The sequence below is a fragment of the Rana temporaria genome, chromosome 11 (assembly GCF_905171775.1).
Source record: "Rana temporaria chromosome 11, aRanTem1.1, whole genome shotgun sequence".
Taxonomy (NCBI): Eukaryota; Metazoa; Chordata; class Amphibia; order Anura; family Ranidae; genus Rana; species Rana temporaria.
The window spans coordinates 121209587-121230561 of record NC_053499.1 but is presented as its reverse complement, the minus strand read 5'-3'; the positions used below and the strand labels follow the sequence as shown (position 1 = coordinate 121230561).

At 42.5% G+C, this 20975-nt stretch overlaps 1 protein-coding gene and 2 non-coding genes across 4 annotated transcripts in view; all 3 read right to left on the bottom strand.

Moving 5' to 3' along the window:
- The window catches only part of BSCL2 (BSCL2 lipid droplet biogenesis associated, seipin), a 55055-nt gene that overhangs the window by 23846 nt on the left and 10234 nt on the right, over positions 1-20975 (bottom strand). For both annotated transcript variants that reach the window (XM_040328998.1, XM_040328997.1), the window contains exons 3-7: positions 12277-12358; positions 7484-7627; positions 5668-5802; positions 3801-3898; positions 46-169 (exon numbers count right to left, since the gene is read on the bottom strand). In XM_040328998.1, coding sequence (XP_040184932.1) covers positions 46-169; positions 3801-3898; positions 5668-5802; positions 7484-7627; positions 12277-12358 — 583 coding nt within the window. The remainder of the gene's footprint in view (positions 1-45; positions 170-3800; positions 3899-5667; positions 5803-7483; positions 7628-12276; positions 12359-20975) is intronic.
- LOC120918120 lies at positions 5018-5141 on the bottom strand. Its single transcript, XR_005744329.1, has one exon. It is a non-coding gene; the product is annotated as a small nucleolar RNA SNORA65 (small nucleolar RNA).
- Positions 16357-16516, bottom strand: LOC120918015. The gene has a single exon (XR_005744260.1). It is a non-coding gene; the product is annotated as a U1 spliceosomal RNA (small nuclear RNA).

Here is a 20975-nt window from a genome sequence, read left to right as displayed (position 1 = left end):
CACTGAATACACATCTCCTTTTACCAGCCCAGTACCACCACTCACCCTCACATGAGATCTCCGAAAACCCCACTGGAGATAGCTGAGCAAAACCAAGATGCTCATAAAGATGAAGTTGCTGGAAATGCCAATTACAGCAGACATGACCGGGAAATTATACAACAGGTACCTGTAACAAAATACTGAATGTCACAATATGTTGAATATAAAAAAAAAAAAATTGTTAACTTGAAGTATCCTTAAAATGTAGGAATCAAAATGTGGAATAATTTTAATTATTTAACCTTTTGATAATTTTGAGCAGACAGGTATACACCATATATGAGAGATGCATTTTGTAAACAATTAAAAGTCTCTTGGACTCTTTCAGAAATTGGCACCAAACAAAATAGGTCAATGTCTACACTGCTGTTTTTAGTACGGAAGCTTCATACATGCACATCTCTAAACTGGACAGTAACACTACTAAGCTGTGCTCTATGATGAGCAGAGTTTCACAGTGATAATACATTAAATGAATAAAGAATAGTAATAAATGCAAGTATGCAAAAACAAAAAAACGCTGTACAGTTATGATGAACAAGTCAAAGACATAAAAGCATAATAGATTGCATTTGACTAGCAGACAGAACATGCACATAAAAAAGTACATAAACATGTTTTTGGTGCAAGGCAGTGTTTCCCAAACCTATTCTCATGTCCCACAAACAGTCCATGTTCTGAAGGCAACAACATGAACCGAAAGTGTAATTTGTCTCTCATCAATATATTATAGCTATAAATGTAGAGTGTAACAAAAAACAGATCTGTTGGTGAGGCAGGTTTGGAAAACATTGCAGTAATTGCCTGAAAACCTGCCGTAACCCAGATCTAGCTTTCATTGATCTGATTTCTGCAAACTGAAATCTGTTGGTTGGGACAAAATACTTTGCATATTAGTCCCCGTTGATCTAATTTATTCGACAAGCCTGAAAATACACCTTCAAAATCCATCATTTTACAATTTTCTTTGGTTGAGCCTAGGTTCACACTGCTGCTAATTCAAAATCGCGGTAAAATGCACGATTTTGCGGCTGCGATTTTGGCCGCAATTTAATGTAAATCGCGGCCCGAAATCGCAAAAAGTAGTACAGGAACTACTTTTTGAAATCGCAGATGCGGCGTCGCACTGATTAGGACAGTGCCATTGCCGACAATTGCCGCCGATTTGAGATGCAATTTGACATGTCAAATCGCATCTCAAATCGTTCCAAATCGTACCCAGTGTGAACCAGGGCTAAAGTAGCATTTTTCTCAATATAGAACTATGCAAGCAAACACTATAGTATAATCATGTAACTTTTTTTGTCATTTTATGCTAGTTACTGACATTACTGTAAATAAGAAATGTATCCATGCAGGAATAAATCATTGTTTTTGTTTGGTTTTTTTACACACAAAACAAAGCAAAAAAAAAAAAAAAGAAGGACAAAGGGGACTTTAAAAGGTCTCAAAGCATTTTTTTTATTTTATATCAAGAGATTTTATATGTTGAAACAGAATAATTTTCAGGTAATCATGTCTGTGTGATGGCACCATAGAGCAATTGTACACTTTGACCACATCCCTGGAAAAAAAATAAAAAAAATGGAGCCCAGAGCATAGTGTCAGGTATAGATTCAATGTGTATCAAGCATTACAGGACCAGTCCAGAAAAACTTGCATTTACATTTTTTTTAACATACCAAAGATTTAGAAACAACGTTTAATAATAATATTTTTATTAAACGTTGGTTCTAAATCTTTGGTATCTTTTAAAAAAAAAAAAAATATGTAAATACAAGTTTTTCTGGACTGGTCCTGTAATGCTTGATACACATTGAATCTATACCTGACACTATGCTCTGGGCTCCTTTTTTATATTTATTTAAAACCTGAACTCCAGCTTCTGATACACTTTACATAGTTTGGTGGGCCATGCTGGCCCAAAACAAACTATGCCCTTCAGCAACATGCAAATCCGCTGGATGTGCAGTATAAACTGTATGTAGCTGAGGCTACATACAGCACTGTGTTCCAGATTCAAGTCCAGACTTCCTGTCTCATAGAAAGATAGAGTTACTGCTGTTAAAACAATCCGTGTCCTCTCAGAAAAGCCTAGGTGCCGGCAATGCACAAGGAAAATTTTGAAAGAATGTATGGATAGCCACACTCCAGAAAAACCTTTTGGTTGCTTTTATTGGTAAAAAAGACCAGTAAACACCACAAATCACAGCAAAAATAGGAGGGATGCAGCTGACGCGTTTCACGCTATTGGCTACTGCTTAGTCATCAGATCGGCGCTCAGTCATTCAAAGAAAGCTATGTATTCTAGCAATGAATACAAAGCTTTCTCCGATTGGCTGGATCAGAGGTTGTGACATCAGCCCATCTCTCTGACTCTAGCCAGAGAGCTTTGGATTCATTCATTAATTCTCTGAAGGGCTGAGGGCCGTTCAGACTCTGTGTTCCGAGTATTAGACAGAAGGCTCTTGTCTCAAACCTGGAAACCGGGTGCTGTTATGCTGTATGTAGCCTCAGCTACAGTTTATATCGCACATCCAGAGGCCTCACAGATTAGCAAGGCCCAAACGAACCATGAGGAAACTCTTCACTTTCTCCGGAAAAGGTGCTGCACTTTTTTCAGCTAGTGCTAGGGGGGTGCTGTGCTCTTTGAAATCTTCAGTCCCCTGCCACCTTTATACCCCCCCAGTTGTGATCTTCTGATGCTGCAGGGTTAAATAAGTTTTTATGAGCAGCCACCCTATTCGTGCTCCATTCATAGAGCCTGTACTATTGGTTAACACAATAAGAAGCGCTCTATGATTGGAAGACAGACGGATTAATGAAAGGTCCGCTTTCTCCATTCATAGAGTGCTTTTTATTGCGGGAACCGATAGTATGGCTTCTAAGACTGAAGAAGGGGGGCAAGAAAGGGCAGACCTAACTGGCACTTTTGAGGAGTGCCTGTGACAAGTGCAGTCGATTATATCCACCCCCACAGCACCAGATGATGGAGGGGGCAGGGGACTGAAGATTTTAGGAAACCAGTACTTTTCATTCAAGCAAGTACTGTCCCTTGCACAAATTAAAAAAATAAAATGACCAAAAAAAACCACACACACGCACACACACACACACACACACACACACACACACACACACAGTATCTCATGAGAGAGAAAAAAAAAAGTGCAGCTCCTTTAAGGCCCCTTTCACACTTGTGCGACTTGGAACTGCAAAGTGGCATGACAAGTTGATTTCCAATGAGTACCATTCAAAGTACCTCCCTGTACTACTTTGGTCCGACTTTGATGCAAGTTGAGATCCATAGACCTCAAGTTTACACAGGCATTCCCTGAATTTGCGGCAAAAAAAAATTAGGCTGGTTCACACATACACAGCCATGTTTTCAGTTCAGCAGTCCGGTGCGGTTCTGTTCACAGGTTCAGGTGCATATTTTTATTTATTTTTTATAAAAACGCACCTGAACCGGACCCAGAATTGCACAGCACCCTTTTTAAAAGCGCACCCCCGACACATGTGTGAACCGTATTGAAAGCCAGTCAGATTCACAGGGGGATTAGGAACTCTCCACATTTTGAGTTGGCTGTGAATAGTCAGGAGCTATGGAAGTGAGATATCTTTACTGATTTTTTAAAAAAAGATAAGAAGCTAGGTGGACTTATTCCCCCAGGTTCCAATATATCACTTCTAGGAGGACTAACCTTTTGAACAACATCTGGAATATAGCCAGCTTGCTGATCTATACTAAGGCTCACCTGAGTCCAGTAAAGTGTGCATGGACGCGGAGCTCTGCACTGTATATCTGTAAGCGGACACTCTGTATTTGTATCACTGCCCCTGTGGTCGGGACATACTGCAGAAGAAAGTCAGAGTAAAAGGGAGGAAGCAAAGAGCATTAAACAAATAACATGGTAGTTGGTGAGGGGGTTATTTACACAGACAGTTACCGAGTACAGTATGTTCTTATGAGCATTTAGACTAGAGCTACACAGGAAAGTAATTTGCTCTGCTAATAACTGTTTGCTGACTTAATTCAATGCAATGCTAATGTGATAACGGTGTACTGCAAACAAGATAACTGCCAACAGGTGGGGAAATTTCAGCATTAACAATATTTAAAGTGTATCTTTATATATTCTGTTTTTGTTTTTCTAAATTTAAACCCCATGGTGTGTGAACACACTCGAACGCCACCCGATGCAAAAAAAAAAGTGCACACCAAAAAAGTGAAACAAAACGTGCACAGGGTGTACACATAGTCCTCCTCCGAAGAGAAAGGACCCCAGCCCTGATCCCCTGGGGCGTTAGGCTCCAGACGGTGACTGGGATACTTCACATGGTCCATCTGGCCGAAACCAGGCGGACCCTGTTCGCCGGAGGTCTACCAAAACAGACCCACCCAAGTACTAGGTGGGGCTCCCCCAAAGAGACCCCATGAGAGAGGGCGAACCAAGCCAAAAGGCCATTATCCAGAAAGGGGAAGTGGATAGACCCAGCCCAAGAGGCAGGCGTGAAAAAAGTGCAATGGTGCAATGACCTAGGTGCTAGAACTCAAACTCACAGTGAGATTATGGTACCCCTGGACTGCCACTCCAGGGGCACATACAACACAGGCTTCTTTCAGGGACAGAGCCTTCAGCCAGACCAGTGCAGCCCTATCCCTACCAGTAGTAGCCTTCTGACATACTCCCGGGCACCCTGGTTTCAGTTCCTGCTGGTACTAACCTTCTAGGTTACCATTACACCAGTGGATTTGCATAGCCACCACCCCAAGCTCCACACTGATCGGGATAGTAGCACAGCGCCTCCACTTGGCAACTAATAAGAACTTTAGTTGGAATGGTTAGAACCTTAGTTGGGTTTTTATTGTTGTCGGTGTCCCCATTAGGGAGAGATTTGTCCCTCTCCATGCGCCCCAGATTCTAGGAATGAAATTGACAGATTTCAAAACAAGCCCTGTATATGCATAAAGGAATGTACTCAATCTTTCGGCACAGAACCAGTCAAAAACAGACAAGTTCTGTTTCCTAAGAGGAGGTCTTTCTAAGCTCACCACTGGAATATACCCAGACACACCAGACTGGTATAGTGGTGGGTGGCTATCCGACTCAGCATTTTAAAGCAGTTTATCATGGCTGGAAGAGGGTATCATAGCTATGAGTAAAAGTCAAAACTCATTAGAGTCATTGTCGTATTGTAAGCATTTGTCTTTTAAAATCAAACTTTGAATACAGATCTTGAGCTGTGTGCCAGCATTCTACTTTTGAGGACTATTTGTGGGCGGACAGCTGCAGCACCAACATTCCATTAGATGAAAGGTAAGAGGTAGAGCACGTTTGTTGCAGTGCTACTTAGGCCTAGAGAAAGGATTCACAAAAAAAAAAAAAAAATGAAATAAATTCAAGTTCTAGAAAAATTCTCAAATCGTCTGTCTTTGTAAATGTCCCACCAATGTTACGGTCACCGTTTATAAAAATAGTGTGAGTGTGTGTGTGGGGGGGGGGGGGCACATATCTATTGTAATAAATTAGATGTTTAAAACAAACTGTAAAAAAAGGGATGACAAAGAAGGTAGTCAGTGAAGAGGAAAAACAATGACTGATGTTCACAGAAAACACTAACCGAATCCTCCCGATACTCAGAGTACAGCTCCACTTCAACAGATTGCTTCTGTTCCGACATACCGGACAGCAATAATGGAAATGTGGTCAGAGTCTCTAGTGTCCTCAGGAGAGGAGATTTGTAGTACAACATTGCCTGCAAAGGAACACAGTATGATTACTATATACCAGGCTCAGCACAAGCCACGTGAAAAGACTTTCACTTGAGCTAAAGCTGAAATCTAGGCACAAAAACATTCATTTGCGTTCTTCAAAAGTCACAACGGAAATACAGCCACTTTGTGTGCACCAATTGCCTTTGTAAACCCACTATTACTCTGGGAGGTGACATCACTGTGCTGCACATAGTCTGTGCAGAGCGAAGCTGTGGGAGGAATCCAGCAGACCACCTGTGATGGACGCAGTGTCAGACCCGACCATCTTCACCAACGCGTGACAAACGGTTGGTCAAACTCACACTGCGCTGTCACTGATGCACAACAATGACACTCTCAGCCTCCTCCTGCACAAAGATTTTCCAGCTCATGAGACCACAATTTAAGTGCCAGCAGAGAGAGCGATCATCCCTCGGTTTGGTTAACCCTTTATACCCGTCAAAGCGCTTACACCAGTTATATATCATAAATATTAATGTAAACAATATTAATGATAACAGTTATGACAGATGTCTAATACCCACTGTCGCAGCAGACAAGAATATTCAGATTTGCAATCTAGCAGCTCTCTTCAAAGAGACAGGCATTCTTTAAGTTCTGGCTTGGTGCATTAAGGACAAATATTTTTCAAATTATTGTTAAATGGAAAAAAGTAAAACCTTGCAAAAAGAAAATATTAACATAAAAAGTGTATTACAAAAAGGAAAAGGGACATTAATGCAACAGAAAACAAGAGTGGTTTAAGAATGAAAATATTTAAAGGAGGAGCTCCAGGGACTTATCTGTCCAGGGATCCAGCGATGTCGGCACCCGAGCCAATGTGCTAAGGCCCCTTTCACATTGGGCGTTTTTCATGCGGTACAGCGCTAAAAATAGCGCTGCTATACCACATGAAAAATCATGCCCTGTAGTCTTCAATGTGAAAGCCCGAAGGGTCTCCTATTCTACAAAATGGCATGCCTGTCTTATGAATTCTGTACAACATGGCTGCCCTGCGTCTTCTCATACAGTTTTTTGTGGTACCCAGATGGCATGGCAGACACAAGACCAGTAACCTTGCAAGGGGACAGAGCAGCAGTGACCATTACAGGAAGCTGTACAAAGGTAACATTTCACATTGTATTTCAGCACAGATCTAGAAGAAATTCACAAAGGACACCAAGATTTAAGAATACATATATGACTAATGCATTTAGACAACATTTGCTTATCCTGGAATTCAGCTTTAAAATAACTTTTTTTGTAATTGCTGTGGCCAACTCAGGTAAAAGCAGGAGTTACACATTGGCATTTAATCCAACTTATGACACCCTAGCTACTCTTAACCAATTGGAATCTCAGCAGAGCAACAGCAGGCCATATTTTTTCCTACAGGCAACGTATGCAAAGTCACTGCAACGTACAATAGTCCCAATATCTGCTTTGACACTTATTGTTTTACAGGTCCATTGCTTCAGGGTCACAGGAGGAACATTTGGTACAGCCAGTAGAACACCAGTCATCTGCAGTATGACAACACAATCCCTTCTCCCATAGTTTACCTAAGGCACGTCAGCTCACTGTGCCTATATCTGTGACTTTACCACTACGACATACAGTAGTTGAAATAAAAACCATTTATAAAATGTGCTTATGGAAAGAAAGCAATTGACAGTGACTCACTGATCGAGCATTGTAGGCAATCTGTTTCCCCCCTCGAGTGTAACATGATATAGAGATCATGAACATCCCAAGATCCTGATTAACAGTGGACTCTGGGAGATGGAGCTCCAGAGTAATGCGGTAAGGCTGTCCATACATCAGCACCTACAAGTAGGGAAAAAAAAAAAGTCTGTCAATATCTTTTATATAAAATATAACCATATACTCCATAATATTACATGTATACCAGCTTAAAATGGTTGTAAAGGATTTTTTTTCCCCTAAATAGCTTCCTTTACCTTAGTGCAGTCCTCCTTCACTTACTTCATTCTTCAATTTTGCTTTTAAATGTCCTTATTTCTTCTGAGAAATCCTCACTTCCTGTTCTTCTGTCTGTAACTCACCACCGTAATGCGAGGCTTTTTCCTGGTGTGGAGAAAGCCTCTTGAGGGGGGAGGGGGCGAGCAGGAGTGTCAGGACGCCCACTGACACAGCTCCTTTATCTGCAAAGTAGAGAGTGTCCTGACTTGCCTGCTCGCCCCCTCCTCCCTCAAGAGGCTTTCTCCACACCAGGAAGAAAGCCTTGCATTACAGTGGTGAGTTACAGACAGAAGAACAGGAAGTGAGCATTTCTCAGAAGAAATAAGTACATTTAAAACCAAAAATTAAGGATGAGGTAAGTGAAGGAGGACTGCACTAAAGGTAAAAGGAAGCTATTTAAGGAAAGAAAAAATTTCCTTTACAACCCCTTTAATCCTTCGCTGCCAGGCCCTGTGCTCCACATTTATACTCAGTTGGCTGGACCAATTTCTCCAATGTTTTTTTATTTTTCCCTTACAGCTTTCAGGAGTTTGTAAAATAACCCCCAAACCATATATTTTCTGAAAGCACATGAACTGATTTTTAAGGCCCCGCGATATTTGCGCAAATCTTTATCAAAACAATATTTTCACTACAAATATAATCATTATTATCAGATAAAAACACCACACAATTTACAAAATCCTGATAAATATAAAAGCTTAACCTGTATTGGAGTTAATAAAATATTAGTAAAAATTGCACCTTTTTGCAAAATGGTGAAAATCAAAACAAACATACGCAAAAACGTAAATATCCATATTTCTCTGGAGATTTTCATTTTTCACTGACAGCTTTCAGAGTTTGTAAAAGACCCCCCTTCCCAAACCATATATTTTCTGAAAGCACATCACCAGTAGCATAAAAAAAAAAAAAGAAGAAGAATGTGTTACTGATTTTTTTAAGGCCTTGTCAGATTTGCGCAAATGTTTAAAATAGGTTCACTAAAAATACACTAAAATCACTACTAGCAGATACAAACAGCATTTTTTTACAAAATTCCTGCTAAATCCCAGGCCTGACATCTTTTATGGTAGGCCCCAAATGCAGACAGTGTGAATTTAGGGACATGCACCCACATGGGTGTCAAGTTAGGAACAGTGGTTGTGTCCATGCAGCTGCTTAAACGTGAATGAAGCCTTATTTATACCTGGGCAGCAAACATTTCTGCCACCCATCAACCAACCTCCCTTAAGTTTACTTTTTGCTAGAATACATATATAGAATGTTTTATTTTAGTGTGAATATATATATATATATATATATATATATATATATATATATATATATATATATATATATATATATATATATATATATATATATATATATATATACACATACACACACACACACACACACACATTATATATATATATATATATATATATATATATATATATATATATATATATATATATATATATATATATATATATATATATATATATATATATTTTTAGCCAAAGAATAGCAAAAGGGGAAAATGTATTGGTTTGCGCAAAAGTTAGTGTCTACAAAATATGGGATAGATTTATTTTTTTTTGACATTTTTAGCATAATTGTATTTTTTTTTTTTTTTTTTTTATTAGAAATGGCGGTGATCAGCAATTTTTAGCAAGACTGCAACATACAGATCAGAAACTTTTTTTGGGGCCAGTGATATTATTGCAGGAGCGATCGCTGGTGGCCAGCGGACATTGCAGCCGCTGGACCCGCACATCGGCTCCCTGGCTGTGCAGCGGGTGCCCACAGTCTCGTGCACGAAAAGTCATTTACGCACAATAGGGCCACCCTGCCACAGTATATATGCGGTCCTTAAGTGGTTAAGCTGCAATAGGCAGTGGATGGGGTGTCTACATGCTGTGGCCACGATGCTTTGCGCCCACGGCAAAGTTGACCTGACTTGTAATGAGCAGCCTTCCGAACGCTAAACATTCAAGTCAATGGGGAAGCACTGCAAATGCCTTGCAACTGCATGCTATGCACGAGGTTGCAGTGCATTTTCCGTAAAAAATGGTGGTGAGGAGGCATCGACCCCTTACCACCTGTCAGCCACTGAAGCCCCATCTGAACGTAAATCAGAAGCAATGAGGATTTAGACGCATGTCTAAATGTACCCTTAATAAACGCTCTGCAATTTCACTTGAAGTAGCACGATTTAAAATAGGCAGGTCAGTCTGATTACAGGTGTGACTTTCCTGACATCTGTGCGACTTCATGCACAGATGTCTACACAAGTCACACCTGAAATCGCAAAAAGCAGTGCAGCAACCTTTTTTTCCAAATCGGTGGGGCACCAAAAAGTTGGAGTTACACCGATTTAAACGGTTCCATTGCCAGCAATAGCGTGCGATTTGGAACTGTCAAATCACATGGCAAGTGACACCAGTGTGGGGAATGTGACCGAAATGGAGCGGATTACAAATAGGTAAAAACATTGATTTTTTTTTTTATACAGGTTGGGCATGATAGGTAGGAGGGGGAAAGAACATTAAGTACAGTTATAGATTATAGTTTTCCTCACTTTAAACAGGGACCATATTTTATAGAATCTGCACACAGGAAAAAGGTTTGTCAAACTGAGCATACGGAAGTAAACAGCATTAAGAAATGCTCTACACAACTAGATGTACATAATAAAAAGGAAAGGTTCACTTTTGGTAACATATTACACCCATATTTAGGATGTGGCCACATCATTCCCTCAGAGTTCTGTGAATAAATTAACTACAAACTACCCTCTTCCATTGCGACAGATGGCTTGTAGTTCTTAATAAACTGCAAGGGCGCTTGCAACCATCTGCCCGTACAGGAGGTACAAGCAGAAAGCTATACAGTATCTCACAAAAGTGAGTACACCCCTCAAATTTTTGTAAATATTCTATATCTTTTCATGTGACAATACTGAACAAAATGACATACAGCCCCTAAGTGAAAATGTCCAAATTGGGCCCAAAGTGTCAATATTTTGTGTGGCCACCATTATTTTCGAGCATTGCCTTAACCCTCTTGGGTATGGAGTTCACCAGAGCTTCACAGGTTGCCACTGGAGTCCTATTCCTCCTCCTCTCCACCCTACCTTCAGTTTGAGGATGCCCCACAGATGCTCAATAGGTTTAGGTCTGCAGACATGCTTGGCCAGTCCATCACCTTTACCCTCAGCTTCTTTAGCAAGGCAGTGGTCATCTCGAGGTGTGTTTGGGGTCGTTATGTTGGAATACTTCCCTGCAGCCCAGTCTCCGATGGGAGGGGGATCATGCTCTGCTTCAGTATCTCACAGTACATGTTGGCATTCATGGTTCCCTCAATGAACTGCAGCTCCCCAGTGCCGGCAGCACTCATGCAGCCCTAGACCATGACACTCCCACCACCATGCTTGACTGTAGGCAAGACACACTTGTCTTTGTACACCTCACCTGGTTGCCATTACACACGCTTGACGCCATCTGAGCCAAATAAGTTTATCTTGGTCTCATCAGACCACGGGACAAGGTTCCAGTAATCCATGTCCTTTGTTGCTTGTCTTCTGGGATAACAGTCACGTAGACCAATTTGATGCAGTGTGCAGCGTATGGTCCGAGCACTGACAGGCTGACCCCTTAAAGCCTCTGCAGCAATGCTGGCAGCACTCATACATCCATTTCCGAAAGACATCCTCTGGATATGACACGAAGCACTCAACTTCTTTGGGCAACCATGACAAGGCCTGTTCTGAGTGGAACCTGTCCTTTTAAACTGCTGTATAATCTCGGCCACCATGCTGCAGCTCAGTTTCAGGGTCTTGGCAATCTTCTTATAGCCTAGGCCATCTTTATGTAGAGCAACAATTAATTTTTTCAGATCCTCAGAGTGCTTTGTCGTGAGGTGCCATGTTGAACTTCCAGTGACCAGTATGAGAGAGTAAGAGCGATAACATTCATACCCGACACCTTGTAACACTAACGAGTCACATGACACCAGGGAGGGAAAATGGCTAATTGGGCCCAATTTGTACATTTTCACTTAGGGGTCTACTCACTTTTGTTGCCAGCGGTTTAGACAAGAATGGCTGTGTGTTGGGTTATTTTCAGGGGAATAGTAAATTTACACTGTTATACAAGCTGTACACTCACTACTTTACATTGTAGCAAAGTGTGAGATACTGTACTAAGATTCTACAGGAACTTGGCATTGCACCTGCAATCTGCCGATTGTGGGTGCAATGCTCTGCATTTTTTTTTAATATTATATATATATATATATATATATATATACACACACACACACACACACACACACATATACACACATATACACACATACATATATACACACACACACACACACACACACACACACACACACACACACACACACACACTTTTTTCTACCTGCAAAATTCTGTGCATTTAATATTTTCTTTTTTAAAAGGTAAATATAGTCATTAAGGAATATATGGAAGCAACTCTTACCCGATCACGATTATTTCTCAGAAGAGACACATTGGCTGTTGGGAATGAGCACACGATTCCCGGTGGCGAATCACAATCGGAGCTGAAGAAGACAAAAATACACAAGTAATTACAAAGCTGCTTCCCAATTGAATTTGTGTTTTATTTGAAAAGGTGAGTTAGTTAAATATGTGGTCATCTTTGAAGAGGTACATACAAACCATATGGAACGGAGCCTCATTCCTGTCATATTTCCGTTGATTACTTGCCCTTTTTTGTAGCACATACATAACTATGTACTCTACACACATCTCTATTCTCCAAATTACCTGGTGAGAACTCCTCATAGAAATGACACAATTATGTAATCTTCTGCACCAGTTTCTCCAGCAATTCTTTTAGGTTTCCTAAAGTTTATCTTTAGCCAAAACATGTTTTAGCTCTGAAAAGAATAGGGAAGTAGTAAACCCTTGTCTGTGTTAAAACTGAGGTTTCCCCTCCTAGAACTCCGTAGTTGTCACAGGAACAAAAAGAGGGAACATTTTCCCAATGGGGACACCTATTCCAGTGAAATAAATTAAAGAAAAATACAGTGCTTACTAAATAAGAATATCCTAAAACAGCGGTAGCTCTGCCGTGAGATACACACAGTACAATAGTGAAAAAAAAAAATAAAATAATGAAGCCGTGCTATTAATGTTAATACCAAATAATCTACACACATAAATTAATAAAAATGCATGCGAGTTATAAATTTGCAAAAAGTCCATCAACCATTACATGTGAGTGAATATCCAGTAAATAATAGTGACTTGGAACGAATCGCATACTCCGCCACAGATGTGTGCGTCACCACCACCATATAGACTGCGTGCTTACTGAATGGCAAGCCAAGATTAGCTTGCTGCCATTTACCCAGCCAGGGCCTTTACCCAGTGGGCAAAATAGATGTCAGCTCACAAGTGGATTCCTTGCATCGAGGGGGCAGGACACAAACCACATTCATGGGATAGGAGAACCGTGTTCTCACATCATAACAAACGTATCTCTATGTTTGACCTCTCTTACTAGGCGAAATTTCGCCTTCCCCTATATGCTGGGATATGCACGGTGGGCTCCTCTGGCATTCTCGGCTGTGAAGTACTCGCCCTCTTGATTGGCTGAGAGACAGCAGGTTCCATTGGCTCCCGCTGCTCCGCACTACATAGAGCAGGCAAGTATGACATGTTTGTCGCATATATCATTTTTTTATTAGGGTTTCATTGTCTAAGGCAAAAAATAAACTGTAAAATATTTGCAGACTTTGCTTACGCCCCGAGTCTCAGTGATGGAAAAGATATACATGCTGAATTTCAAGAAGATTGGCTAATATTTAGAGGTTGCACACTTTGATCTGTTTTGTAAAACTAGAAATCAACTTAAAATACTATACACCAGCCGTCACTAAATGGCGGCCCGCGGTCCGAGTCCGGACCGAGTGCCGCTTCTGCCCGGACCGCTAGGCTGCCAGTATAATCATTAATGTCTGCAGCTGTTTGTTTGCTGGGACCGCGAGTTTCCCCCAAGGAACGCTGCGTGCGTGCATCGGCTCCCTGCTCCTCACCTCAGGTCTGAGATGAAAAGCTTGCATAGCCGCAAATAGGGGCGTGACATCACGTGTGCGACCCGCCCCCCTGCTGCTTGCGATTCCTGGTGTTCTGACGAGACAATTGGTCCTGACTCTTGCTAGTAGGGGCGTGACATCACGGGTGCGACCCGCCCCCTGCTACTCTCGGTTCCCGGGTCCTGTCTCCGTATCTTGCAGCTTCTGCCCCTTCTGTTGTGCCCTCATTCAAGGTATGTGGGCCACATGTTAGCTGGTATTTACTGCTGGGCATATTTTTTTTATGTTAAGGGGCACTCTGATGGACAATTTTTTTTTTTAAGGGGCACTCTGATGGAAAATTTTTATTTTAATGTGCACACTGATAGGCATATTTTGTTAAGGGGCACACAGATGGACACATTTTGTTGTGCCCATTAGAGTGTCCCTTAACATAAAATGTGCCTACCAGTGTGCACATTAAAAATATACCCATTAGCATGCCCCTTAAAATAAAATGTGCCCATCAGAGTGCCCCTTAAAATAACAGGTGCCCATCAGCGTGACCCTTATTTTATGTTAAGGGTCACGCTGATGGGCATATTTTATGAGCAACACTGATGGGCACATTTTGAATTAAGGGGCACGTTTTGTTGTGCCCATCAGAGTGCTCCTAATATAAAATGTGTCCATCAGGGTGCCCCTTAACATAAAATGTGCCCATTAGCGTTTCCCTTAACATAAAATGTGCCCATCAGCGTGACCCTTAATTTATGTTAAGGGGGACTCTGATGGGGCATCTGATGTAAGGAGGCATTCTGACGGGAATGCCTGATGTAAATTAGCACCGTGATGGGGACCCCTGATGTAAAGGGGCACTGTGATGGGGACGCCTCATGTAAAGGGGCACCGTGATGGGGACAAATGGGGACTTGAGATTCGGACCTCGACCCAAATTTTTTTTCAGTGACCGGACCTCCTTCAATTTTAATTCAAGAACCCTGCTATACACCAAGATTACTAGGTAATATGATAGGCAAAACATGTGTTATATTAAATCAACTTTGAACGATGCAATCCCTTGTTGACGACTTTTCTGTGATGCTCAATCCTCTTTCTGCGGTATCATCGACAACCTTAAGAGCGTTCTCATGGCTTCTTAGAGAATCACTGCAGTATTCGGTCACGTTGTGGATCCCAATCAATTCAAAGAACGCCTTTGTTTTATTAGTAACGAAATGGCTCAGGTATTTTCCTTAAAAAAACATGGGCCAAATCCTCAAAAGGGATACGCAGGCGGAACTGCTGTTCAGCCTGCGTATCCCTGTGCCTATCTTTGGAACTGATCCTCAGAAGCAGTTTTCCAAAGATAGGCAGAAGATCCGACATCTATAAGAGACTTTTTTTTTTTTTTTTTTTAAAAGCCTTTGGCGTGTGAACACACCCAAAAAACTCCACCCAGTGCAGAAAGAATGTGCACACACAAACAGTGTTCACAAAAACGTGCAGACGGGTGCAACGTCAAGTGGTCCTCCTGTGAAGAGGGACCCAAACCCTGATCCCCCGGGGCGTTAGGCTCCAGACGGGGACTGAGGTACTGTGGTCCGAAACAGAACCCTCCCAGTACTAGGTGGGGCTCCCCCGAAGGGAGACCCCATGAGAGCAGGCGAACTAAGCCAGAAGGCCATGTCCACCCACTCCCAAGACGTTCAGGGCTGGCCCGAGGACCCGCACCCTACTAATCACACAGTGACAAAACGTGCACAACAAAAAAAAGTGACAAACACAGGCTTAAATAAAATAAAGTGGGGGAAGGGATAGTGGAGAGGAGAGTGAAAGAAGTGGCCATTGTGGTGAAACAATGACCAGGTCCTCCGGCCAGGAATAAAAAATTCCTCCGGTCCTAGCCAAAAGGCCCGGCCCAGGAGGCAGGTGCTAAAAAAAGCGTGTATCTGGTGCAGTGACCGTGGTATCCTTAAATCAATGTGTCCCTCACACACAGTGATCTTCAGATACCCCTGGACTGCCACTCCAGGGGCACATGCACCATAGGCTTTTCGTTCCATATCCGACCCCCCGACCAGCCAGTGCAGCCCTCCACCCCTGGCAGCTAGAGAGCCCTTCAAGGTTTTCTTGGGGAGAACTGCCGCTCAGGTAACAGCCTCCACCAATACTAGCCCCTCCAGACCCTCCGTCAACCCAGCGGATTTGCATGGCTCTGCCCCGTCCTACCACAGGGCATTACCAGCTCCTCCAACCGGATCGCTGACAGAGATAGCACTTACACCAGCCAGCCAGAAGGCCAGACTAGAACTCGGCAAAAAGACCAGGACCAAACGCAGCACCCATCCTCACCAGGAGCACCCTTCCAGATGGCTCAGACTCAACCATGGGCCGGCCCCCAGTATTCTGTCGGGCAGCACAGCGTAGTCCCTGCTGAAACCATCCTTCCAGGTGCAATGACGTCATTGGATTGCATCCACCCTCCCCATGTAGGAGGTGCTTCAGCGCTCCGCTGACAACTGATAAGGACAGATACCACATCCAGTCCCAGCCAAAAGGCCGAGAAGCGGCAGGGAAGACAACCACGATCAGCACGGCCTAGAGTGTGCAATAGCCGTGCCTCGCCCTGGGAGAACCACCTTCGTGATCATGGTGTCTCCCCTGCCAGGTAAGTAACATCTGTAAGAGACTTACACTGTCAGATCTTAGGATGCAGTACCGCATCCGCCGCTGGGGGCATTTCGAGTCGAAATGCCGCTGCGCGTATGCAAATGAGGACTTACGGAGATCCACAAAGCTTTTCAGCTTTGTGTTTTCTGCGTAAGTTTACATTTGCATACGTAAAATTAGTTCTGCTTTTACAAAGTGTAAACTAGTTACACCTTGTAAAAACAGACTTTTTCGATCGCCGCGATTTTTTTTAAATTTTGAATTTTTTTTTTCCGGCGCGTAACTTTTTTTTTACCCGACGCAACTTTATTGTCCCATCGCAATCCACAAAGCCCAGCGTAACGTAATTTCACGCACTGCCCGTCGGGAAAATGACGTCACGAGCATGCGCAGTACAGCCGGCGCGGGAGCGCGCCTCATTTAAATTGTCATCGCCCCCTGCAGAAGAGGACCAGGCAGTGTAACTTAAATGGGAAAAGATAAGTTAGGCAGGATTTTTGAGGATTTGGCCCCATGTTTTTACCCTCTAATCGTTTCAATGTATTTTTCTTTGCAGGTTTGGTTTCAAAATTTTTAGTCATATTTTCATCAGGGCAACAGGTATGCCAAGCAAATGCTCAAAATCTGTGCCAGTCACTTGAACTGCAACTCTATCTTCTAAAGTTTTGACATTCCCATGGGCAACAGTTTACTATCCCAATACAAGACCAAATGAGGATTTTCAAAGAGTGACTTCGATTTTACTTCTACTGATGGCCCAAGCTCGGCAAACGGTAGCTGGAGATATGAACATTTTTGAAACATTGTGGCAAAGGCTGTTTTGCAGTTGCTATAAATAAAGTACTTGCTTGTCAAATAGATAGCCGTTCTCGATCCCGAGTGTCTGATCAAGAGTTTTTAATCTAGGACTGAATATAATAGTTGCTGGAGGTGAAAACTCAGCCTCTTCGTCACCAGGTGCTTGTGATGATGGAGAGGAGTCTTCCAGTATAACTTTTATTGATTTCAGCGATAGCTTTGTAATGTTTATTCTTATATGAATCTTTGTTATCTTCTTTTTTACACTTTGTTCAATGTTAGAAATTTCACTAGTTTGTAATAAAAGTGACCAATGTGTGCAACCCCTAAATATTATCCAATTCTCTTGAAATTTGGCATTATATCTTTTACATCACTGAGACACATGCACACACATATGTACAGTAAAACCTTGGTTTGAGAGTAACTTGGTTTGAAAGCGTTTTGCAAGACGAGCAACTTTTTTTTTTATACATTTTGACATGATATACAGCGATGTGTTAATATAAGAGTAGTGTCATGTCACAACTGAGTATAAAATAGAACAGAGGTGCCTCCAAGTGTAGCAATATGATTACATTTAATCAGGGTACAACATTTAGAAACTCACATGGGTCAATGATTATAAACAGACACATCCAAGTATGCATGCATCCAGAGTAAGCCCGCATTCACACCTAGGCGTTTTTACGCCTGTAGCGCTACGCCGCTGCCGCCAGAGGGCTGAAAACAGATGTCCCTCTATGGAGATGGTTCATATCTCCACGCCGAACGCCGGACGCCTGTAGCCTGCCGATTGAAAAAAGGTCCCGGACCTTTTTTTCAGGCGTCTTCGAGCGTTCAGCTAGGAGATGGGAATCATCTCCATAGAGGGGGTCATCTTGGGGCACATCTAGGCGGACAATACCGGCGTTTTGTCGCCACAAATCGCGGTACAAAACGCCGCTATTTTTACCGCGATTTGCGGCGACAAAACGCCGCGATTTCGTCCGCCTAGATGTGAATGCAGTATAAAGCTGTCCACATAGACCATCCTGTAACTCCCAGGGATGCATCTTGGCCCTTTTTTTAAATATTGGAGCTCCATTGGCTTTTCTGCATCTTTTCAATACTGGGCACTTTCACCCCCTTCCTTCCCAGGACAAATTTTCAGCTTTCAGCGCTCTCGTATTTTAATGCTACGCTGTACCCAAATTACATTTTTATCATTTTGTTTGCACAAATAGAGCTTTCTTTTGGTGGTATTTATTCACGACTCAGTTTTACATTTTTTGCGATATAAGCAAAAAAATAAAGAGCGTAAATTTGGAAAATAAAATATATATTTTCTTTACTCCAATAAAATCGAATTTTGTCATAAATTTAAGCCAAAGAGTATTCTGCTACATGTTTTGGTAAAAAAAATCCTGTTAAGTGTATAATACTTGGTTTGTGTGATCACGGACATATGTACGCAAACGATCATGTACAGATGTGCGCAGGTAATCACGGACATGTGTGCAGATAATAATTGGGACATATGATTTTACTGTTACAGATGTGGGGACATGTGTTTTACACTGTGTTACTAGGCTGGTGATCAGTGTGTCAAAAGCTGTTAAAACGGCTCATACACTGATCACCAGCCGGCTGCAGCGATCCACTCTCCTCAACGACAAATAATGTGTGAGGAGAGGAGAGCAGATCGCCTAGCACTCCAAAAGGAGAAATCGCCCACCTAGCCGTACATATGCAGTGGCCGGGTGGGAAGTGGTTAAAGGGGTTTTCCACCCATTTTTTAAGTTTATTAAAAGTCAGCAGCTACAAAAAGTGTAGCTGCTGGCTTTTAATAAACTGACACTTACCTGCTCCAGCGACGCGCCGGGGGTCCGCTCCTCTCCCCCCCTCCCTGGCCGGCGTCTTCATTGTCACTGTGGGCACCCGGCCGTGACAGCTTTCGGCTTCACGGCCGGGCACCCACTGCGCATGCGCGAGCGGCACTGCGCATGCGTCCCGGCGCTGCGCTGTTTGATTGGACAGGCGATCGCCTGGGACCTGTCACGTGTCCCAGGCGATCGCCTACAGGGAGGGGCTGCCAAAAGGCGATATGACGTATATCGCCTTTGCAGCCCCTCGGCGGAAGGAGGAAGTGGGACAGGAAGTCCCCTTCTCCTGAAGCCCCCACTCCCCCCCAAAAAAATTACATGCCAAATGTGGCATGTAAGGGGGAGAGGAGTGGGTTAAGAGGAAGTTCCATTTTTGGGTGGAACTCCTCTTTAAGGACCTTTGGGTGTAAGCCATCTGGTCCCGGTGACTTATGAATGTTACGTTTTTCAAGTCTATTTCTAATTCTATCCTCTGTTAGCCATAACATAAAATCTGTGCCAATAATAAAAAAATAATAAATTAAAATAGGATCCCGAATTCGCCGCTATTATCATCTTGGGACCATTTTGATTATTGCATACGATCGCAATTTAAAACTCCACATAAGGAGATATAAAACATAAAAATAAAAATGAAAATCAGATGAACATTGGGGGAATTGTAATTGAAATTCCTTAATATTATTAGCACAGATTTTATGTTATATTAGGGGCCTTTGCCCGTTTTTAATCAACAAGATAATCTGAAGCAACATTAACCACTTGACCACCGCCCCATGTCAAAAAGACGTCCTGTTTTAAAGTTGAATATCTCGATAACGGCAGCAGCTGCTGCCACAACCGAGATATTCATCTTTTCAGGGGGCGGTGGTGTACACGATAACGGCGGTCTCCGCGGCGGATTCGCCGCGAGATCGCCGTTATCGGTGGCGGGAGAGGGCCCCCCCCCTCCCGCCGCTCTCCGCCGCTTACCGGAGCCGTCGGTAGCGGCGGAGGGGATCGGATGTGTTCGGCAGCTGAGCGGGGACGGGACTGAAGGAGAAATCTCCTTCACCCGTCCTCACAGCTCTGCTGGGCGGAAGTGACGTCAAAACGTCAGTCCCGCCCAGCCTCTTAAAGAAACATTTTTTTTTTTATCATTTGAAAAAATGACATTTTTTTTTTTTTTTTTTGCATTTAAGTCTAAATATGAGATCTGAGGTCTTTTTGACCCCAGATCTCATATTTAAGAGGACCTGTCATGCTTTTTTCTATTACAAGGGATGTTTACATTCCTTGTAATAGGAATAAAAGTGATACATTTTTTTTATTTTTTTATTTCAGTGTTAAAAATTCTAAAATAAATAAAAATAAATAAGAAAACCAAAAAAAAAATTTTTAAAGCGCCCCATCCCGACGAGCTCGCGCGCAGAAGCAATACGCGAGTAGCGCCCGCATATGAAAACGGTATTCAAACCACACATGTGAGGTATCGCCGCGATCGTTGGAGCGAGAGCAATAATTCTAGCCCTAGACCTACTCTGCAACTCAAAAAAATGCAACCTGTAGAATTTTTTAAACGTCGCCTATCGAGATTTTTAAGGGTAAAAGTTTGACGCCATGCCACGAGCGGGCGCAATTTTTAACCACTTAAAGACCTCAGGTGTTTTTCAGATTTGGTGTTTGCAAGACTAAAACAGTTTTTTCTGCTAGAAAATTACTTAAAACCCCCAAACATTATATATTTTTTTTTCTAACACCCTAGAGAATAAAATGGCGGTCATCGCAATACTTTTTGTCACACCGTATTTGCGCAGCAGTCT